General features: G+C 39.6%; 1 protein-coding gene across 1 annotated transcript in view; it reads left to right on the forward strand.

Moving 5' to 3' along the window:
* Nucleotides 1-17,832, forward strand: part of LOC129047361 (phosphatidylinositol 3,4,5-trisphosphate 3-phosphatase TPTE2-like) — a 98,523-nt gene that overhangs the window by 31,593 nt on the left and 49,098 nt on the right. The window contains 4 exon segments of the mRNA XM_054529068.2: nucleotides 4,951-5,070; nucleotides 7,049-7,148; nucleotides 7,295-7,358; nucleotides 8,105-8,169. Coding sequence (XP_054385043.2) covers nucleotides 4,951-5,070; nucleotides 7,049-7,148; nucleotides 7,295-7,358; nucleotides 8,105-8,169 — 349 coding nt within the window.

Raw genomic sequence — 17,832 nt, forward strand, 5'->3', positions numbered from 1 at the left:
AGAGGAGGTGTAGAGAGAGAGGGGTTAGAAAGTTTATTCAAAGGGATAGTAACAGAACTTCCCAAACCTATAGAAAGATATCAATATCCAAGTGCAAGAAAGTTATAAAACACCAAGCAGATTTAACTCAAAGAAGACTACCTCAAGGCATTTAATAATCACACTCCCAAAGATCAAGGATCAAGAAAGGATCTTAAAAGCAGCAAGAGAAAAGAAACCAATAATATACAATGGAGTTAAAATACAGCTGGCAACAGACTTTTTAATGGAAATGTTTCAGGCCAGGAGAGAGTGACATGCCATATTGAAAATGCTGAAGGAAACAAAACATTTACCCTAGAACAATATATTCACTGAAAATATCCTTCAAAGTGAAGGAGAAAGAAAGACTTTTCCACACAAACAAAAACTGAGGGATTTCATCAACACCAGACCTGTCCTAGAAGAAATGCTAAAGGGAGTACTTCAATCAGAAAGACAAGGACATTGGTGAGCAATAAGTAACTACCTGAAGGTAGAAACCTCACTGGTAATAGTAAATACCCAGAAAAATACAGAATGTTATGACACTGTAACTATGGTGTATAAACTACTCATTCTAAGTAGAGAGACAACTATGAGCCAATCAAAAACATTGACTACAACAACTTTTGAAGACATAAATGGTATAATAAGATATAAATAGAAATAACAGATAGTTAAAAAGTAGTGAGACTAAGTTGTAGAGTTTGTATTAGTTTTCTTATTACTTGTTTATGCAAACAGTGTTATTTTATAAGCTTAAAATAATGGGTCATAAGATAGTATTTGCAAGCCTCATGGTAACTTCAAACCAAAAAAATACAAGGGATACACAAAAAATAAGAAACATGAAACTAAATTATATCACCAGAGAAAATTACCTTCATTAATGGAAGACAGGAAGGAAAGAAGGAAGAGAAGACTACAAAACAACCAGAAAACAATTAACAAAATGGCCGGAGTAAATCCTTGCTTATCAATAATAACATTGAATGTCATCAAACTAAACTTTTCAATCAAAAGACAGAATGGCTGAATGGATGAAAAAACAAGACCTGGCCAGGCACAGTGGCTGACACCTGTAATCCCAGTAGTTTGCAGGGCTGAGGCGGGTGGATCACAGGGTCAAGAGATGGAGACAATCCTGGCCAACATAGTGAAACCCTGTCTCTACTAAAAATACAAAAATTAGGTGGGCGTAGTGGTGCACACCTGTAGCCGCAGCTACTCAGGAGGCTGAGGCAGAGAAATCTCTTGATCCCAGGAGTTGGAGGTTTCAGTGAGCCGAGATCATGCCACTGCACTCCAGGCTGGTAACAGAGTGAGACTCCACCTCAAAAAAATAAAAATAAAAACAAAACAAAACAAAAAACAAAAGACCCATTGATCTGTTGCCTACAAGAAACACTCTTCTCCCATTAGTCTGAAAATAAAGGAATGGAAAAATATATTCGATTCCAGAAATCAAAAAAGAGCAGGAGCAGCTATCCCTCTATCAGATAAAATAGATTGCAAGACAAAAATGATAAGAAGAGACAAAGAGTGTCACTATATAATGATAAAGGGATCAATTCATCAAGAGGCTATAACAATTTTAAGTATATATTCATCCAACATATATAGCCAATATATATACTGAGACCCGATGGCTTCCCTGCTGAATTCTACCAAACATTTAAAGAAGAACGAATACCACTCCTGCTTAAACTATTCCAAAAAGCAGAAGATGAAGGAATACTTCCAAACTCATTCCACAAGGCCAGTATTACCCTGATATCAAAAGCAGACAAAGATGCGTCAAAAAAAAGAAACGGGCCGGGAGCAGTGGCTGGCACCTGTAATCGCAGCACTTTGGGAGGCCGAGGCAGGTGGATTACCTGAAGTCAGGAGTTCAAGAGCAGCCTGGCCAATATGGTGAAACCCTGTCTCTACTAAAAATACAAAAATTAGCTGGGCATGGTAGCAGGTGCCTGTCATCCCACCTACTCTGTAGGCTGGGGCATGAGAATCACTTGAACCTGGGAGGTGAAAGTTGCAGTGAGCCCAGATCACGCCACTGCACTCCAGCCTGGGTGACAGAGTGAAACTCTGTCTCAAAAAAAAAAAAAAAAAAAAAAAAAAAAAAAAAAAAAAGACAACAGGCCAATGTAGCTGATGAATATTGATGCAGAAATCCTCAACAAGATACAGGAAAACTGAATGTAACAATACATTGGAAGGATCATTCATCATGACAAATGGGATTTATCCCTGGGATGCAAGGATGGTTCAAAATATGCAAATCAACCAAAGTGATACATCATATCAACACAATAAAGGATAAAAGCCATAAGATCGTTTCAGTTAATGCTGAAAAAGTGCTGGATAAAATTCAACATTTCTTCATGATAAGCACTCTAAAAAAACTGGGTAAAGAATAACACACCTCAATATAATAAAAACCATGTATGACAGACCCCCCAGTCAGTATCATACTGAGTGGGGAAAAATGGAAAAGCTTTCCTCTGAGATCTAGAACACAAGTAGGATGCCCACTTTCACCAGTGTTATTCAACATAATACCGGAAGTCCTAGCTAGAGCAATCATAGAAGATAAAGAAATAAAAGGAATAAAAACAGAAATCCAAATTGGGAAGGAAGAAGTAAAATTATCCTTGTGTTTGCAGATGATATATTTTATTTGGAAAAAACTAAAGAGTTTTTTCCACAAAAAAATTTTTCCACAAAAAAATATTAGAATTGATAAATTCAGTAAAGTTGCAGGATACAAAATCAACATACAAAAATCAGTAGCATTTTTATATGCCAACAGTGAACCATCTGAAAAAGAGTTTTAAAAAGTGATCCTATTTACAATAGCCAGAAATAAAATTAAAAATCTAAGAGTTAACCAAAGAAGTGAAAGATCTTTATAATGAAAACGGTAAAACACTGATGAAAGAAATTGAAAAGGACACCACAAAATGGAAAGAGATGCCATGTTCATAGATTGGAAGAATCAATATTGTTCAAAAGACCATACTATCCAAAGCAATTTACAGATTCAATGCACTCCCTATCAAAATACCAATGACATTCTTCACAGAAATGGAAACAACAATCCTAAAATTTATACGGAGCCATAAAAGACCCAGAATAGCAGCTAATCTAAGCACAAAGAACAAAGCTGGAAGAATCACATTACCTGACTTTAAATTATACTACAGAACTATAGTAACCAAAACAGCATGGCACTGGCATAAACAGACACATAGACCAATGGAAAAGCATAGAGAACCCAGAAACAAATCCACACACCTACAGTGAACTCATTTTCAACAAATGTGCCAAGAACATACGTTGAGGAAAAGGCAGTCCCTTCAACAAATGGTTCTGGGAAAACTGGATATCCACATGCAGAAAAATGCAGCTAGACCTCTACCTCTCACCTTATCTAAAAATCAAATCAAAATGGATTAAATACTTAAAGATAAGACCTCAAACTATGAAACTATAACAAGAGAACATTGGGAAGAATCTTCAGGACATTGGTCTGAGCAAAAATTTCTTGAGCAATACCCCACAAGCACAGGTAACCAAAGCAAAAATGGACAAATGGGATCACATCAAGTTACAAATGTTCTTCATAGCAAAGGAAACAATTAACAAAGTGAAGAGACAGCCCACAGAATGGGACAAAATATTTGCAAAATACCCATCTGACAAGGGATAAATAACCAGAATATATAAGGAGCTCCAACAACTCTATAGGAAAAAAATCTAATACTATGATTATTTTAAATGAGCATAAGATTTGAATAGACATTTCTCAAAAGGAAACATACAGATGGTAAACAGGCATGTGAAGAGGTGCTTAACATTGATCATTAGAGAAAACTACAGTGAGATACCATCTCATCCCAGCTAAAATGGCTTATATCCAAAAGGCAATAACAAATGCAGGCAAACACGTGGAGATAAGAGAACCCTCATACACTGTTTGTGCGACTGTAAATTAGTAGAACCACTATGGGGAACAGTTTGGAGGTTCCTCAAAAAATCTAAAAATAAAGCCACCATATGATCCAGCAATCCCACTGCTGGGTGTATACCCACAAGAAAGGAAATCAGTACATAGAGGAGATACCTGCATTCCCATGTTTGTTGCAGCACTGTTCCTGAGAGCCAAGGTTTGGAAGCAACCTGTGTTCATCAAGAGATGAACAGATAAAGAAAATATAGTACATATACACAAGAGAGTATTATTTAGCTATAAAAATGAATGAGATCCTGCCTTTTGCAACAACATGGATGGAACTGGAGATCACTATGTTAACTGAAATAAGCCAGGCACAGAAAGACAAACACCACATGTTCTCACTTATTTGTGGGCTCTAAAAAGGATAACAGTTGAACTCATAGACATGAGTAGAAGGATGGTCATCACAGGCTGGGAATGGTAGTAGGAGGTTGGGGGTGGGGAGGTGGGGATGGTTAATAGGTACAAAAAAATAGAAAAAAATGAATGACACCTACTATTTGCTAGCACAACAGGGTGACTATAGTCAATAATAATTGTACATTTTAAAATGACTGAAAGAGTGTAATTGGATTGTTTGTAACACAGTGATAAATGCTTGAGGGGATAGATACCTCATCATCTATGATAATGGTGGTTAATATGCATTTAGTTATATGTCTGACTATACTTAAATTGCCATATTGGTGTTTTAGTCATATATATGTGTCAAATGATGAACATAAATTTATTGTTTGAAAACTTCCCGTGAATGTTATATTTTTCCCTTAGTCTACTCTAGAAAATGCATTTTAAATAATTTATGAAACTAGAATTCTTAGTGGGGATCAGTCAATAGTTTGTGGTCTTTAAATATTCCTATCTCTTCTTGCAGGGTAGATGAACTCATATTTTTCTGTTTTATATTACAGGAGACAGCATTATTTTTCTGATTTACTTAACATTTTAGATACTGCCATTACTGTGATTATTCTGCTGGTTGATGTCGTTTACATTTGTTTTGACGTTAAGTTTCTTAAGGATATTCCTAGGTATGAAATATAAGACTCACTTCTCTTAAAGTTTTTCATTTACTTTTTGCATTTTCTGTGGCTTTTATTCTATATAATCTTTTCAACTTCAAATGGCTCATTTTATACCAAATATGTTGCTTTAAAATGAAATATGTAGGTAAATTCCCACATAGGTTGAAAGTAAAAGACTGTGATATTTAGGGACCAGCGAAGAGTATACACACCAAGTACCATTAATTGAATTAAAAAGATGGAGTAGCCAAAGAAGGACTTTACTTCTTGTACTAACTTTAACTTCGCTACATTTTGAAGTTCTCATCAAATTCCCATTTGTATCATTTTTTGGCCTTTTGGATAAGATCAAGTGTGACATTCTTATTAGTTTCATATCTGATACATAAAAAAATTCGATATTAAAAACGATTCCCCTCTGTGCTTCAACTACAAATCCCTTACACATCATGTTCTGTCTGGGTTTTTCCCACAGCCAAGAGGGAATTTATTTGAGCATATGCAAAATTTGAGTGACTTCAATCACGATTTTCTTTTCCTTTTTTTTTTTTTTCTTTTGAGATGGAGTCGCACTCTGTCGCCCAGGCTGGAGTTCAGTGGCGTGATCTCGGCCTCACTGCAACTTCTGCCCCGCCAGTTAAAGTGATTCTCCTGCCTCAGCCCCCCGAGTAGCTGGGATTACAGGCACGCACCACCATACCTGGCTAATTTTTGTATTTTTAGTAGAGACAAGTTTCACCATGTTGGTCAGGCTGGTCTCGAACTCCTGACCTCAAGTGATCTGCCCACCTCGGCCTCCCAAAGTACTTGTATTACAAGCATGAGCTACTGTGCCCAGCCTCAATCATGATGTTCTAAAAAATAGAAGACAGAACAGAAAACTGGGAGATGACACATATAGCAACACATATAGTTGTGGTAGAAACAAAGAAAGCTAAGGCAAAGTTAGAACTGTTAGGGATTAGGAAACTAAAGGGTGTATGAGGACCTGGTGACTCTCTCTTTTTTCTTCTTTTCTACTGTGACAATGAGGAAAATGGAAGAGCAAATGTATACTGGGATGTAGATGTTTGTGACTTCCTAAGCTTGTTCATGGGTCAAATACCTGGTTTCTTTCTGTACCCTAGCTTCCCTGGACTACAACTCAGGCACCAACTAAGCATGTTAAGTGATAGGCTTTTGGAGTTGTTTGAAAATCACCTCAGCCAATGTGGTCCTCTGACTAGAAACCTCAGCATCACTTGAGAGCTTGCTAGAAATACAAGAAAAATACCTTAGGCTCCACCCTGGACCCACTGAATCAATATCTCTGGGACCCAACAGTCTGTAGCTTAACACGCTTTTCCAGATGACTCTTCTTTATGCATGCTCAAACCAGATAAGCACTAGTCCAGACCATCTGTTATCTGCTTTGATGTTTCTGACGGTAGGAGAGATACCAGCTAGCACACTTGGGAAGTATCTCAATCTGTTGCCTGCCTAATGTGCATTAGCAGCTGTAGTGAACCTCTGTTAGAGATGGGAGTAACAAAGGTGAACAAGAATCCTCAATTTGTTTTGATGTGGAAAAATTGAAAATGCTGGTCTCAAATCCCAAAATTAAATTTACAAATTCTAAGACTCTATTGTTTCACTATTTCTCTAGACCAGAATTTTTCAACCTCAGCATTACTAACATTTTGGGCCAGATCATTATTGTCATAGGAGGGTGGTGAGCAGTTATATTCATTGCAGGATGTTTAGCGGAATTCCTGGCTTCTATCCATTAGATGGAAGTAGCGCACGTGCGCGTGCACACACACACACACACACCAGTTGTGAAAACCAGAAATGCCTCCAGACACTGCCAAATATCCCCCATGTAGGTGATTGAGGAGAGGAGGGAAAATTGTCCCTGGTTAACAACTGCTGCTCTAAACTTCATTTATATTCATAAAATTGTCTGTTTCTGAAGCAAAAATTGATCTTTTAAATTTATTTTTAGATGGACACGTTTATTTCGACTTCTACGACTTATCATTCTGATAAGAGTTTTTCATCTGGCTCATCTAAAAAGACAACTTGGAAAGCTGATAAGAAGGCTGGTAAGTGGGCAAAACATGCTTACGATTCAGAAAAATATTTTGTGTTTTGGGACCCATTGGCAAGGGTTGATATCTATACTGTATAATGTTCTTTATTTTTATGTTGATTTATGTTTCACCAACTAATCATGGTTTTAAACTCTCAGGTTTCAGGAAACAAAAGGCGATACAAAAGGGATGGAGTTGACCTAGACCTCACTTATATTACAGGTTTGTGACACTTAACTGTTGATTTACTTATATTAACTTCACCTTTTCTTGTAATTATATTTTTATTTTGTTTTTGCCTCGTCTAAGCCACATTCATTCAAAGTATTCTTTATTCGTGAGGCTATATGCTATGCCACTGTGATAGTGTGACATATTTGTGGTTTAGTTCTGGCAGGGAAGATTTCCACGTCATCTCAATTCAGGACTACTCGGTTGCAGCACAAGAACTTGAATGGATTTTCAGCTGACTCCATTTGAGTTTCAATTTATTAAGTTCTAGTAGTTATCCTGAATCCCAAGGATCCCAGAGAGACCGCTTCTCTTCGTAGAACCCCAGAGAATGAGGTCACAGCTTTGTAGATCCCAGGTTTTCTGAGTCAGAGGGCCACAAAGCACGTTGGGAGTTCCCACCATCACTGGTGCCCAGAACTCTTGGAATTTCTTTGTTATTTAAGATAAGAAATAAATTCCAAGAACAGGGAGAACTTCAGACTGAGGCCAACATAAGTACATGGCATATGGTTTGAACCAGTGGAATGTTAAGAACACCATGCCAGCTTAATGGTCATTACGTTGGATAATTTAATATGTTATCTTGATTATCCTGAGTATTAGCTCTTTTCTGTCAACCTCAATCTTAAAAGGTATTTTTCTGTGAAAATGGAGTCTGATCATATAAAATTAATTTTTGTATGTTATTTTAAATCTATAATAATGTTTGTAATAGGAATGATTTTGACTTCTAGAACGTATTATCGCTATGTCATTTCCATCTTCTGAAGGCCAGTCTTTCTATCAGAATCCAATTAAGGTAAGGGTGTTTATCTTAAAAATACTCATTTCTCAGTGAATGTAGACTGTGTAGTCATAAGTTTAATATTGACCCAGAAATGTCAATGTTCTTTCCAAAAGGTACTCTTTCAAGTAAAACAATCATAATGGGGAGGAGCCAAGATGGCCGAATAGGAACAGCTCCGGTCTACAGCTCCCAGCGCGAGCGACGCAGAAGACGGGTGATTTCTGCATTTCCATCTGAGGTACCGTGTTCATCTCACTAGGGAGTGCCAGACAGTGGGCGCAGGTCAGTGGGTGAGCGCACCGTGCGCCAGCCGAAGCAGGGGCGAGGCATTGCCTCACTCGGGAAGCGCAAGGGGTCAGGGAGTTCCACTTCCAGGGGTGACAGACGGCACCTGGAAAATCGGGCCACTCCCACCCGAATACTGTGCTTTTCCGATGGGCTTAGGAAACGGTGCCCCAGGAGAGTATAGCCCGCACCTGGCTCAGAGGGTCCTACGCCCACGGAGTCTCGCTGATTGCTAGCACAGCAGTCTGAGATCAAACAGCAAGTCGGCAGCGAGGCTGGGGGAGGGGCGCCCGCCATTGCCCAGGCTCGCTTAGGTAAACAAAGCAGCCTGGAAGCTTGAACTGGGTGGAGCCCACCACAGCTCAAAGAGGCCTGCCTGCCTCTGTAGGCTCCACCTCTGGGGGCAGGGCACAGACAAACAAAAAGACAGCAGTAACCTCTGCAGACTTAAATGTCCCTGTCTGACAGCTGTGAGGAGAGCAGTGGTTCTCCCAGCACGCAGCTGGAGATCTGAGAACGAGCTGACTGCCTCTTCAAGTGGGTCCCTGACCCCTGACCCCCGAGCAGCCTAACTGGGAGGCACCCCCCAGCAGGGGCAGACTGACACCTCACACGGCCGGCCAGGTACTCCAACAGACCTGCAGCTGAGGGTTCTGTCTGTTAGAAGGAAAACTAACAGAAAGGACATCCACACCAAAAACCCATCTGTACATCACCATCATCAAAGACCAAAAGTAGATAAAACCACAAAGATGGGGAAAAAACAGAGCAGAAAAACTGGAAACTCTAAAAACCAGAGTACCTCTCCTCCTCCAAAGGAACGCAGTTCCTCACCAGCAACGGAACAAAGCTGGACGGAGAATGACTTTGACAAGCTGAGAGAAGAAGGCTTCAGACGATCAAATTACTCCGAGCTACGGGAGGATATTCAAACCAAAGGCAAAGAAGTTGAAAACTTTGAAAAAAATTTAGAAGAATGTGTAACTAGAATAACCAATACAGAGAAGTGCTTAAAGGAGCTGATGGAGCTGAAAACCAAGGCTCGAGAACTACGTGAAGAATGCAGAAGCCTCAGGAGCCGATGCGATCAAATGGAAGAAAGGGTATCAGCCCTGGAAGATGAAATGAATGAAATGAAGCGAGAAGGGAAGTTTAGAGAAAAAAGAATAAAAAGAAACGAGCAAAGCCTCCAAGAAATGTGGGACTATGTGAAAAGACCAAATCTACGTCTGATTGGTGTACCTGAAAGTGACGGGGAGAATGGAAACAAGTTGGAAAACACTCTGCAGGATATTATCCAGGAGAACTTCCCCAATCTAGCAAGGCAGGCCAACATTCAGATTCAGGAAATACAGAGAACGCCACAAAGATACTCCTCGAGAAGAGCAACTCCAAGACACATAATTGTCAGATTCACCAAAGTTGAAATGAAGGAAAAAATGTTAAGGGCAGCCAGAGAGAAAGGTCGGGTTACCATCAAAGGGAAGCGCATCAGACTAACAGCGGATCTCTCGGCAGAAACCCTACAAGCCAGAAGAGAGTGGGGGCCAATATTCAACATTCTTAAAGAAAAGAATTTTCAACCCAGAATTTCATATCCTGCCAAACTAAGCTTCATAAGTGAAGGAGAAATAAAATACTTTACAGACAAGCAAATGCTGAGAGATTTTGTCACCACCAGGCCTGCCCTACAAGAGCTCCTGAAGGAAGCGCTAAACATGGAAAGGCACAACCGGTACCAGCCACTGCAAAATCATACCGAAATGTAAAGAACATCGAGACTAGGAAGAGACTGCATCAACTAACGAGCAAAATATCCAGCTAACATCATAATGACAGGATCAAATTCACACATAACAATATTAACTTTAAATGTAAATGGACTAAATGCTCCAATTAAAAGACACAGACTGGCAAACTGGATAAAGACTCAAGACCCATCAGTGTGCTGTATTCAGGAAACCCATCTCACGTGCAGAGACACACATAGGCTCAAAATAAAAGGATGGAGGAAGATCTACCAAGCAAATGGAAAACAAAAAAAGGCAGGGGTTGCAATCCTAGTCTCTGATAAAACAGACTTTAAACTAACAAAGATCAAAAGAGACAAAGAAGGCCATTACGTAATGGTAAAAGGATTAATTCAACAAGAAGAGCTAACTATCCTAAATATATATGCACCCAATACAGGAGCACCCAGATTCATAAAGCAAGTCCTGAGTGACCTACAAAGAGACTTAGACTCCCACACATTAATAATGGGAGACTTTAACACCCCACTATCAACATTAGACAGATCAACGAGACAGAAAGTCAACAAGGATACCCAGGAATTGAACTCAGCTCTGCACCAAGCGGACCTAATAGACATCTACAGAACTCTCCACCCCAAATCAACAGAATATACATTTTTTTCAGCACCACACCACACCTATTCCAAAATTGACCATATACTTGGAAGTAAAGCTCTCCTCAATAAATGTAAAAGAACAAAAATTGTAACAAACTGTCTCTCAGATCACAGTGCAATCAAGCTAGAACTCAGGATTAAGAATCTCACTCAAAACCGCTCAACTACGTGGAAACTGAACAACCTGCTCCTGAATGACTACTGGGTACATAACGAAATGAAGGCAGAAATAAAGATGTTCTTTGAAACCAACGAGAACCAAGACACAACATACCAGAATCTCTGGGATGCATTCAAAGCAGTGTGTAGAGGGAAAGATGCAAGGCTGGTTCAATATACGCAAATCAATAAATGTAATCCAGCATATAAACAGAACGAAAGACAAAAACCACGTGATTATCTCAATAGATGCAGAAAAGGCCTTTGACAAAATTCAGCAACTCTTCATGCTAAAAACTCTCAATAAATTAGGAATTGATGGGACGTATCTCAAAATAATAAGAGCTATTTATGACAAACCCACAGCCAATATCATACTGAATGGGCAAAAACTGGAAGCATTCCCTTTGAAAACTGGCACAAGACAGGGATGCCCTCTCTCACCACTTCTATTCAACATAGTGTTGGAAGTTCTGGCCAGGGCAATTAGGCAGGAGAAGGAAATCAAGGGTATTCAATTAGGAAAAGAGGAAGTCAAATTGTCCCTGTTTGCAGATGACATGATAGTATATCTAGAAAACCCCATCGTCTCAGCCCAAAATCTCCTTAAGCTGATAAGCAACTTCAGCAAAGTCTCAGGATACAAAATCAATGTGCAAAAATCACAAGCATTCTTATACATCAATAACAGACAAACAGAGAGCCAAATCATGAGTGAATTCCCATTCACAATTGCTTGAAAGAGAATAAAATACCTAGGAATCCAACTTACAAGGGATGTGAAAGACCTCTTCAAGGAGAACTACAAACCACTGCTCAAGGAAATAAAAGAGGATACAAACAAATGGAAGAACATTCCATGCTCATGGGTAGGAAGAATCAATATCATGAAAATGGCCATCCTTCCCAAGGTAATTTACAGATTCAATGCCATCCCCATCAAGCTACCAATGACTTTCTTCACAGAATTGGAAAAAACTACTTTAAAGTTCATATGGAACCAAAAAAGAGCCCGCATCGCCAAGTCAATCCTAAGCCAAAAGAACAAAGCTGGAGGCATCACACTACCTGACTTCAAACTATACTACAAGGCTACAGTAACCAAAACAGCATGGTACTGGTACCAAAACAGGGATATAGACATAGAGATATGGAACAGAACAGAGCCCTCAGAAATAATACCACACATCTGCAACCATCTGATCTTTGACAAATCTGATAAAAACAAGAAATGGGGAAAGGATTCCCTATTTAATAAATGGTGCTGGGAAATGGTGCTGGGAAAACTGGCTAGCCATATGTAGAAAGCTGAAACTGGATCCCTTCCTTACACCTTATACAAAAATCAATTCAAGATGGATTAAAGACTTAAATGTTAGACCTAAAACCATAAAAACCCTAGAAGAAAACCTAGGCATTACCATTCAGGACATAGGCATGGGCAAGGACTTCATGTCTAAAACACCAAAAGCAATGGCAACAAAAGCCAAAATTGACAAATGGCATCTAATTAAACTCAAGAGCTTCTGCACAGCAAAAGAAACTACCATCAGAGTGAACAGGCAACCTACAAAATGGGAGAAAATTTTCGCAACCTACTCATCTGACAAAGGGCTAATATCCAGAATCTACAATGAACTCCAACAAATTTACAAGAAAAAAACAAACAACCCCATCAAAAAGTGGGCGAAGGACATGAACAGACACTTCTCAAAAGAAGACATTTATGCAGCCAAAAAACACATGAAAAAATGCTCACCATCACTGGCCATCAGAGAAATGCAAATCAAAACCACAATGAGATACCATCTCACACCAGTTAGGATGGCAATCATTAAAAAGTCAGGAAACAACAGGTGCTGGAGAGGATGTGGAGAAATAGGAACACTTTTACACTGTTGGTGGGACTGTAAACTAGTTCAACCCTTGTGGAAGTCAGTGTGGCGATTCCTCAGGGATCTAGAACTAGAAATTCCATTCGACCCAGCCATCCCATTACTGGGTATATACCCAAAGGACTATAAATCATGCTGCTATAAAGACACATGCACACGTATGTTTATTGCGGCATTATTCACAATAGCAAAGACTTGGAACCAACCCAAATGTCCAACAATGATAGACTGGATTAAGAAAATGTGGCACATATACACCATGGAATACTATGCAGCCTTAAAAAATGATGAGTTCACGTCCTTTGTAGGGACATGGATGAAATTGGAAATCATCATTCTCAGTAAACTATCGCAAGAACAAAAAACCAAACACCGCATATTCTCACTCATAGGTGGGAACTGAACAATGAGAACACATGGACAGAGGAAGGGGAACATCACACTCTGGGGACTGTTGTGGGGTGGGGGGAGGGGGGAGGGATAGCATTGGGAGATATACCTAATGCTAGATGACGAGTTGGTGGGTGCAGCGCACCAGCATGGCACATGTATACATATGTAACTTACCTGCACATTGTGCACATGTACCATAAAACCTAAAGTATAATAATAATAATAATAATAATAATAATAATAATAAAATAAAAAATAAAAAATAAAAAAATAAAGACAAAAAAAAAAAAAAACAATCATAATGGATTGATACCAGTTACAGTTGTCCCAGTGGTTACAAACCACCCCCAAACTTACTGGCTTATGACAGCAACTATTTATTTGGCTCATGATACTATGGTTTGTGAATTTGAGATGGGCTTAACTGTTCAATTCTGTGCTCACAGAGAGCATAGCCTCTCTCAGCTGAGTTCATTCATGCATCTGTGGGCAGCTACTGAGTCATCTGAGGACTGGCTAGTCTAAAATGACTTGGCTGCCCTCAGCTGACAGAGCCACTGCATGCTCCATGCACCCCTCAAGGCCCATCCCATCTGGCACCCACTGCTGCCAACAGCCCCACCCCCTTGACCAGCAGAGCTGCCACATGCTGCATGCACTTCTAAGAGCCTGAGGACTGGCCTGCCTGGTGCCCACCCTGCTGGTGGCACCACCCCACCACTAGCAAAGCCACTGCACCTAGCATGCATACCTCTAGGGCCTTGGAATGAATCCAACTGATGGCTCCCACCCCAAGAAAAGCCATACCACTGTCTCCACAAACACTCACCATCTAGGCCACTGAGGCACTCAGAGACACCTCTAAATGCTGATTACAGCCAAAGAAGTCACATGAAGACTATATTACCGCACCCATCTAGAACCAAAGTCAAATCGCCCTACTCAGTGAACACTAGGAGACAAGTATTGGAAAAAATATTTCTCTGTGAAAGCTCCATAACATTGGAAGAGGCACCTGTTCCACCAGATGTGCAAAAATCAATTTAGGGCCACAAGAAACATAAAAAGCAAGGAAACATCACATCCCCAAAGAAACACAATAATTCCCCATTAACAGACCCTAAATTTTAAGAGTATATCAAATGGCTAAGAAGGAATTTGAAATAATGATCTTGAGGAAACTCTATGAGATACAAGAGAATACATATAGACAAATCAATGAAATTAGAAAAACAATTTATCATCTTATGAGAAATTCAACAAAGATATAGATGTCATTAAAAACCAAACAGAGATCTTGGAGCTGAAGAATTTAAGGAATAAAATAAAAAATAATCAAGAGACCAGATGCAGTAGGTCACTCCTGTTATCCCAGCACTTTGGGAGGCCAAGGCAGGTGGATCACTTGAGGCCAGGAGTTCAAGACAAGAGTGATTAACATGGCAAAATCCCATATCTAAAAAAAAACACAAAATTTAGTCAGGTGTGGTGGTGCATGCCTGCAATCCCAGCTACTCGGGAGGCTGAGGCACGAGAATAGCATGAACCCAGGAGGTGGAGGTTGCAGTGAGCTGAGATCATGCCACTGCACTCCAACCTGGTTGGCAGGGAGGGACCCTGTTTCCAAAAAAATTATATATATAATCAAGAGCTTTAAAAACAGACATGGGAGAGATATGGCTGAAATCTAGGAAGCTCAAAGGTTCTCAAATAGAATCAACCCAAGATGGTCTTTGAGGTGCATAATAGTCAAACTTTCAAAAGTCAAAAAGAGGGAATATTGGTCAGGTGCAGTGGCTCACACCTGTAATCCCAGGACTTTGGGAGGCTGAGGTGGGTGGATCACAAGGCCAGGAGTTCAAGACCAGCCTAGCCAACATGAAGAAACCCCATCTCTACTAATAATAGAAAAAAAAACTTAGCTAGGTGTGGTGGCGTGCACCTGTAGTTCTGGCTACTTGGGAGGCTGAATCATGAGAAATGCTTAAACCCAGGAGGTGGAGGTTGCAGTGAGCTGAGATCACACCATTGCACTTCAACCTGGGTAACAGAGTGGGACTGTCTGGAAAGGAAAAAAAAAGGAAATATTAAAAACAGCAAGAAAAAAGCATCAAATCACATGTAAGGGAAACTCCTTTAGTTTAACAGTGGATTTCCCAGTGGAAACTTTACAGGTCAGTAGACAATGGGATGATATAGTCAAAGTACTGAAAGGAAAAAAATACAAAAAAACTATAAACTAAGAATACTATACCCAGCAGAACTATCCTCTAGAAATGAGGGAGAAATAAAGTATTTCCCAGACAAGCAAAACCTTAGGGAATTCATCACCACTAGACTGGCCTTACAAGGAATGCTTAAGGGGGATTCTACAAATGAAAGCAAGAGGATGACTACCGTCATGAAAAACACCAAACTGTAAAACTCACTGGTAGAGCAGATACATAAGAAAGAGAGAGAAATCAAACTTTATCTCTACAGAAAACCACCAAACCACAAAGATTAAAAAAAACAAAAAACAAAAAAAAGAGGAAGAAAAAAACAAAGGATATACAAAACAACCAAAAAAAATGAATAAAATGACAGAATAAATCCTCATCTATTAATAGTAACCTTGAATGTAAACAGATCAAATTCCCAATTAAAAGAGATGGAGTTGGTTGCCAAGATAAAACAAACAAACAAACAAAAAACCCAACTACATACTGCCTAGAAGAAACTAACTTCACCTGTAAAGGTACACGCAGACTGAAAGTGAAGGGATAGAAAAAGATATTCCAGGCAAACAGAAACCAAAAGTGGGCAGGAGTAGCCATACGTATATCAGATAGAACAGACTTTAAGTCAAACTGTATGAGGGGACAAAGACAGACATTTTATAATGATGAAAGGATCAATTTAGCAACAGGATATAATAATTGCAAATATATATGTACCCAACGCTAGAGCACTCAGATAAACAAGGCAAAGATTAGATCTAAAGGGAAAGACAGACTCCAATCTAGTAACAGTTGGGGTCTTTAACACCCCATAACACCCCACTCATAGCACTGGACAGATCATCTAGTCAGAAAATCAACAAAGAAATGTCAGATTTCAGCTTACAGAGAGGAATAAGTTTTAGTATTCTATAGCAGTGGAGGGTGACTACAGTTAACAATAATTTATTGTATATTTTTAAAAAGAAAGGCTCTTGAGTGTTCCCACCACAAAGAATGATAAATATTTGAGGTGATGGACATGCTGATTATCCTGATTTGATCATTACACATTGTACACAGGTATTGAGATATCACTCTCTACCTTGTAAATATGAACAAGTATTATGTGTCAGTTAAAATTTTTTTTAAAGCATAAAAAAGCAGTTTTATTTTAATCAAAGAAAAGAAAATCACATGACTTGGCTGAATGGTCCCATGTGGTCTCTCATTCTCTAGTAGGCTACTTCAGGCCTGTTCACATGATGGCAGTGGCAAGAGTACCAGGAGCGGAAGGCAAAACAATATAAATCCTCTTAAGGCCCAGGCTCAAAATTAGTATAATATTACTTCTACCCGATTTTATGGGACAATGCAAATTATACTATGATTCTGGATTCAGAGTAGAAAATAGACTCCAACTCCTGGTGGAAGGAATTGTAAAGAATCATGGCTGTTGCTTTTTTTTTTTTTTGAGACAGAGTCTCATTCTGTTGCCCAGGCTGGAGTGCAGTGGCGCAGTCTCGGCTCACTGCAACCTCTGCTTCCTGGGTTCACGCCATTCTCCTGCCTCAGCCTCCTGAGTATCTGGGACTACAGGCGCCTGCCACCACGCCTGGCTAATTTTTTTTTTTTTTTTTTTTTTAGTAGAGATGGGGTTTCACCGTGTTAGCCAGGATGGTCTCGATCTCCTGACCTCGTGATCCACCTGCCTTGGCCTCCCAAAGTACCGGGATTACAGGCTTGAGTCACCGCATCCCTCTGAGATCCTAAATTATAATGGTGGCATACTGCTTTAGGCTCCATGGATGACTAAACTAATTTCAAACGTATAATGCTGTTTACTGTGAAATGCCAACGGAAAGTCATTTTTAATTTTATGTAATTTACAATACTTCCTATACCTCAATAAAAACTACAATTATCAAAGGCTGGCATCGGTTGCCGAGAGGTGGAAGGAGTACCTCTCAGAAGCGTATTAGCTCAGGTTCGAACAGGACAGGGTCTCAAGTTCAGCAGCTTTTCAGAAAATGGCCTGGATCCCCAGCCTGAATCATCATCCCATGGCTGGAGAATGTGGACAGGTTATTTTATTAAGAAACTAATGATAAACCAAGGGCTATGGGAATTAAGAACTATGGCTAAAAAAGAAATGTTTAGAGTGATGCAAAATGGCCGATTAAAAGCAGCTGCACTCCCCAGCACTCACAGAGAGGAATGAAAAAGGGCAGGTGAATTCAGCTCCTTCAACTGAGATATCCAGGTTCTCCCATTGGGACTGACTAAGAACAGTTCGCCCCATGGAGAATGAAGAAAAGTGGAGAGAGGGTGTGAT

This window comes from Pongo abelii, chromosome 14 (genome assembly GCF_028885655.2).
Source record: "Pongo abelii isolate AG06213 chromosome 14, NHGRI_mPonAbe1-v2.0_pri, whole genome shotgun sequence".
In the NCBI taxonomy this organism is placed as follows: Eukaryota; Metazoa; Chordata; class Mammalia; order Primates; family Hominidae; genus Pongo; species Pongo abelii.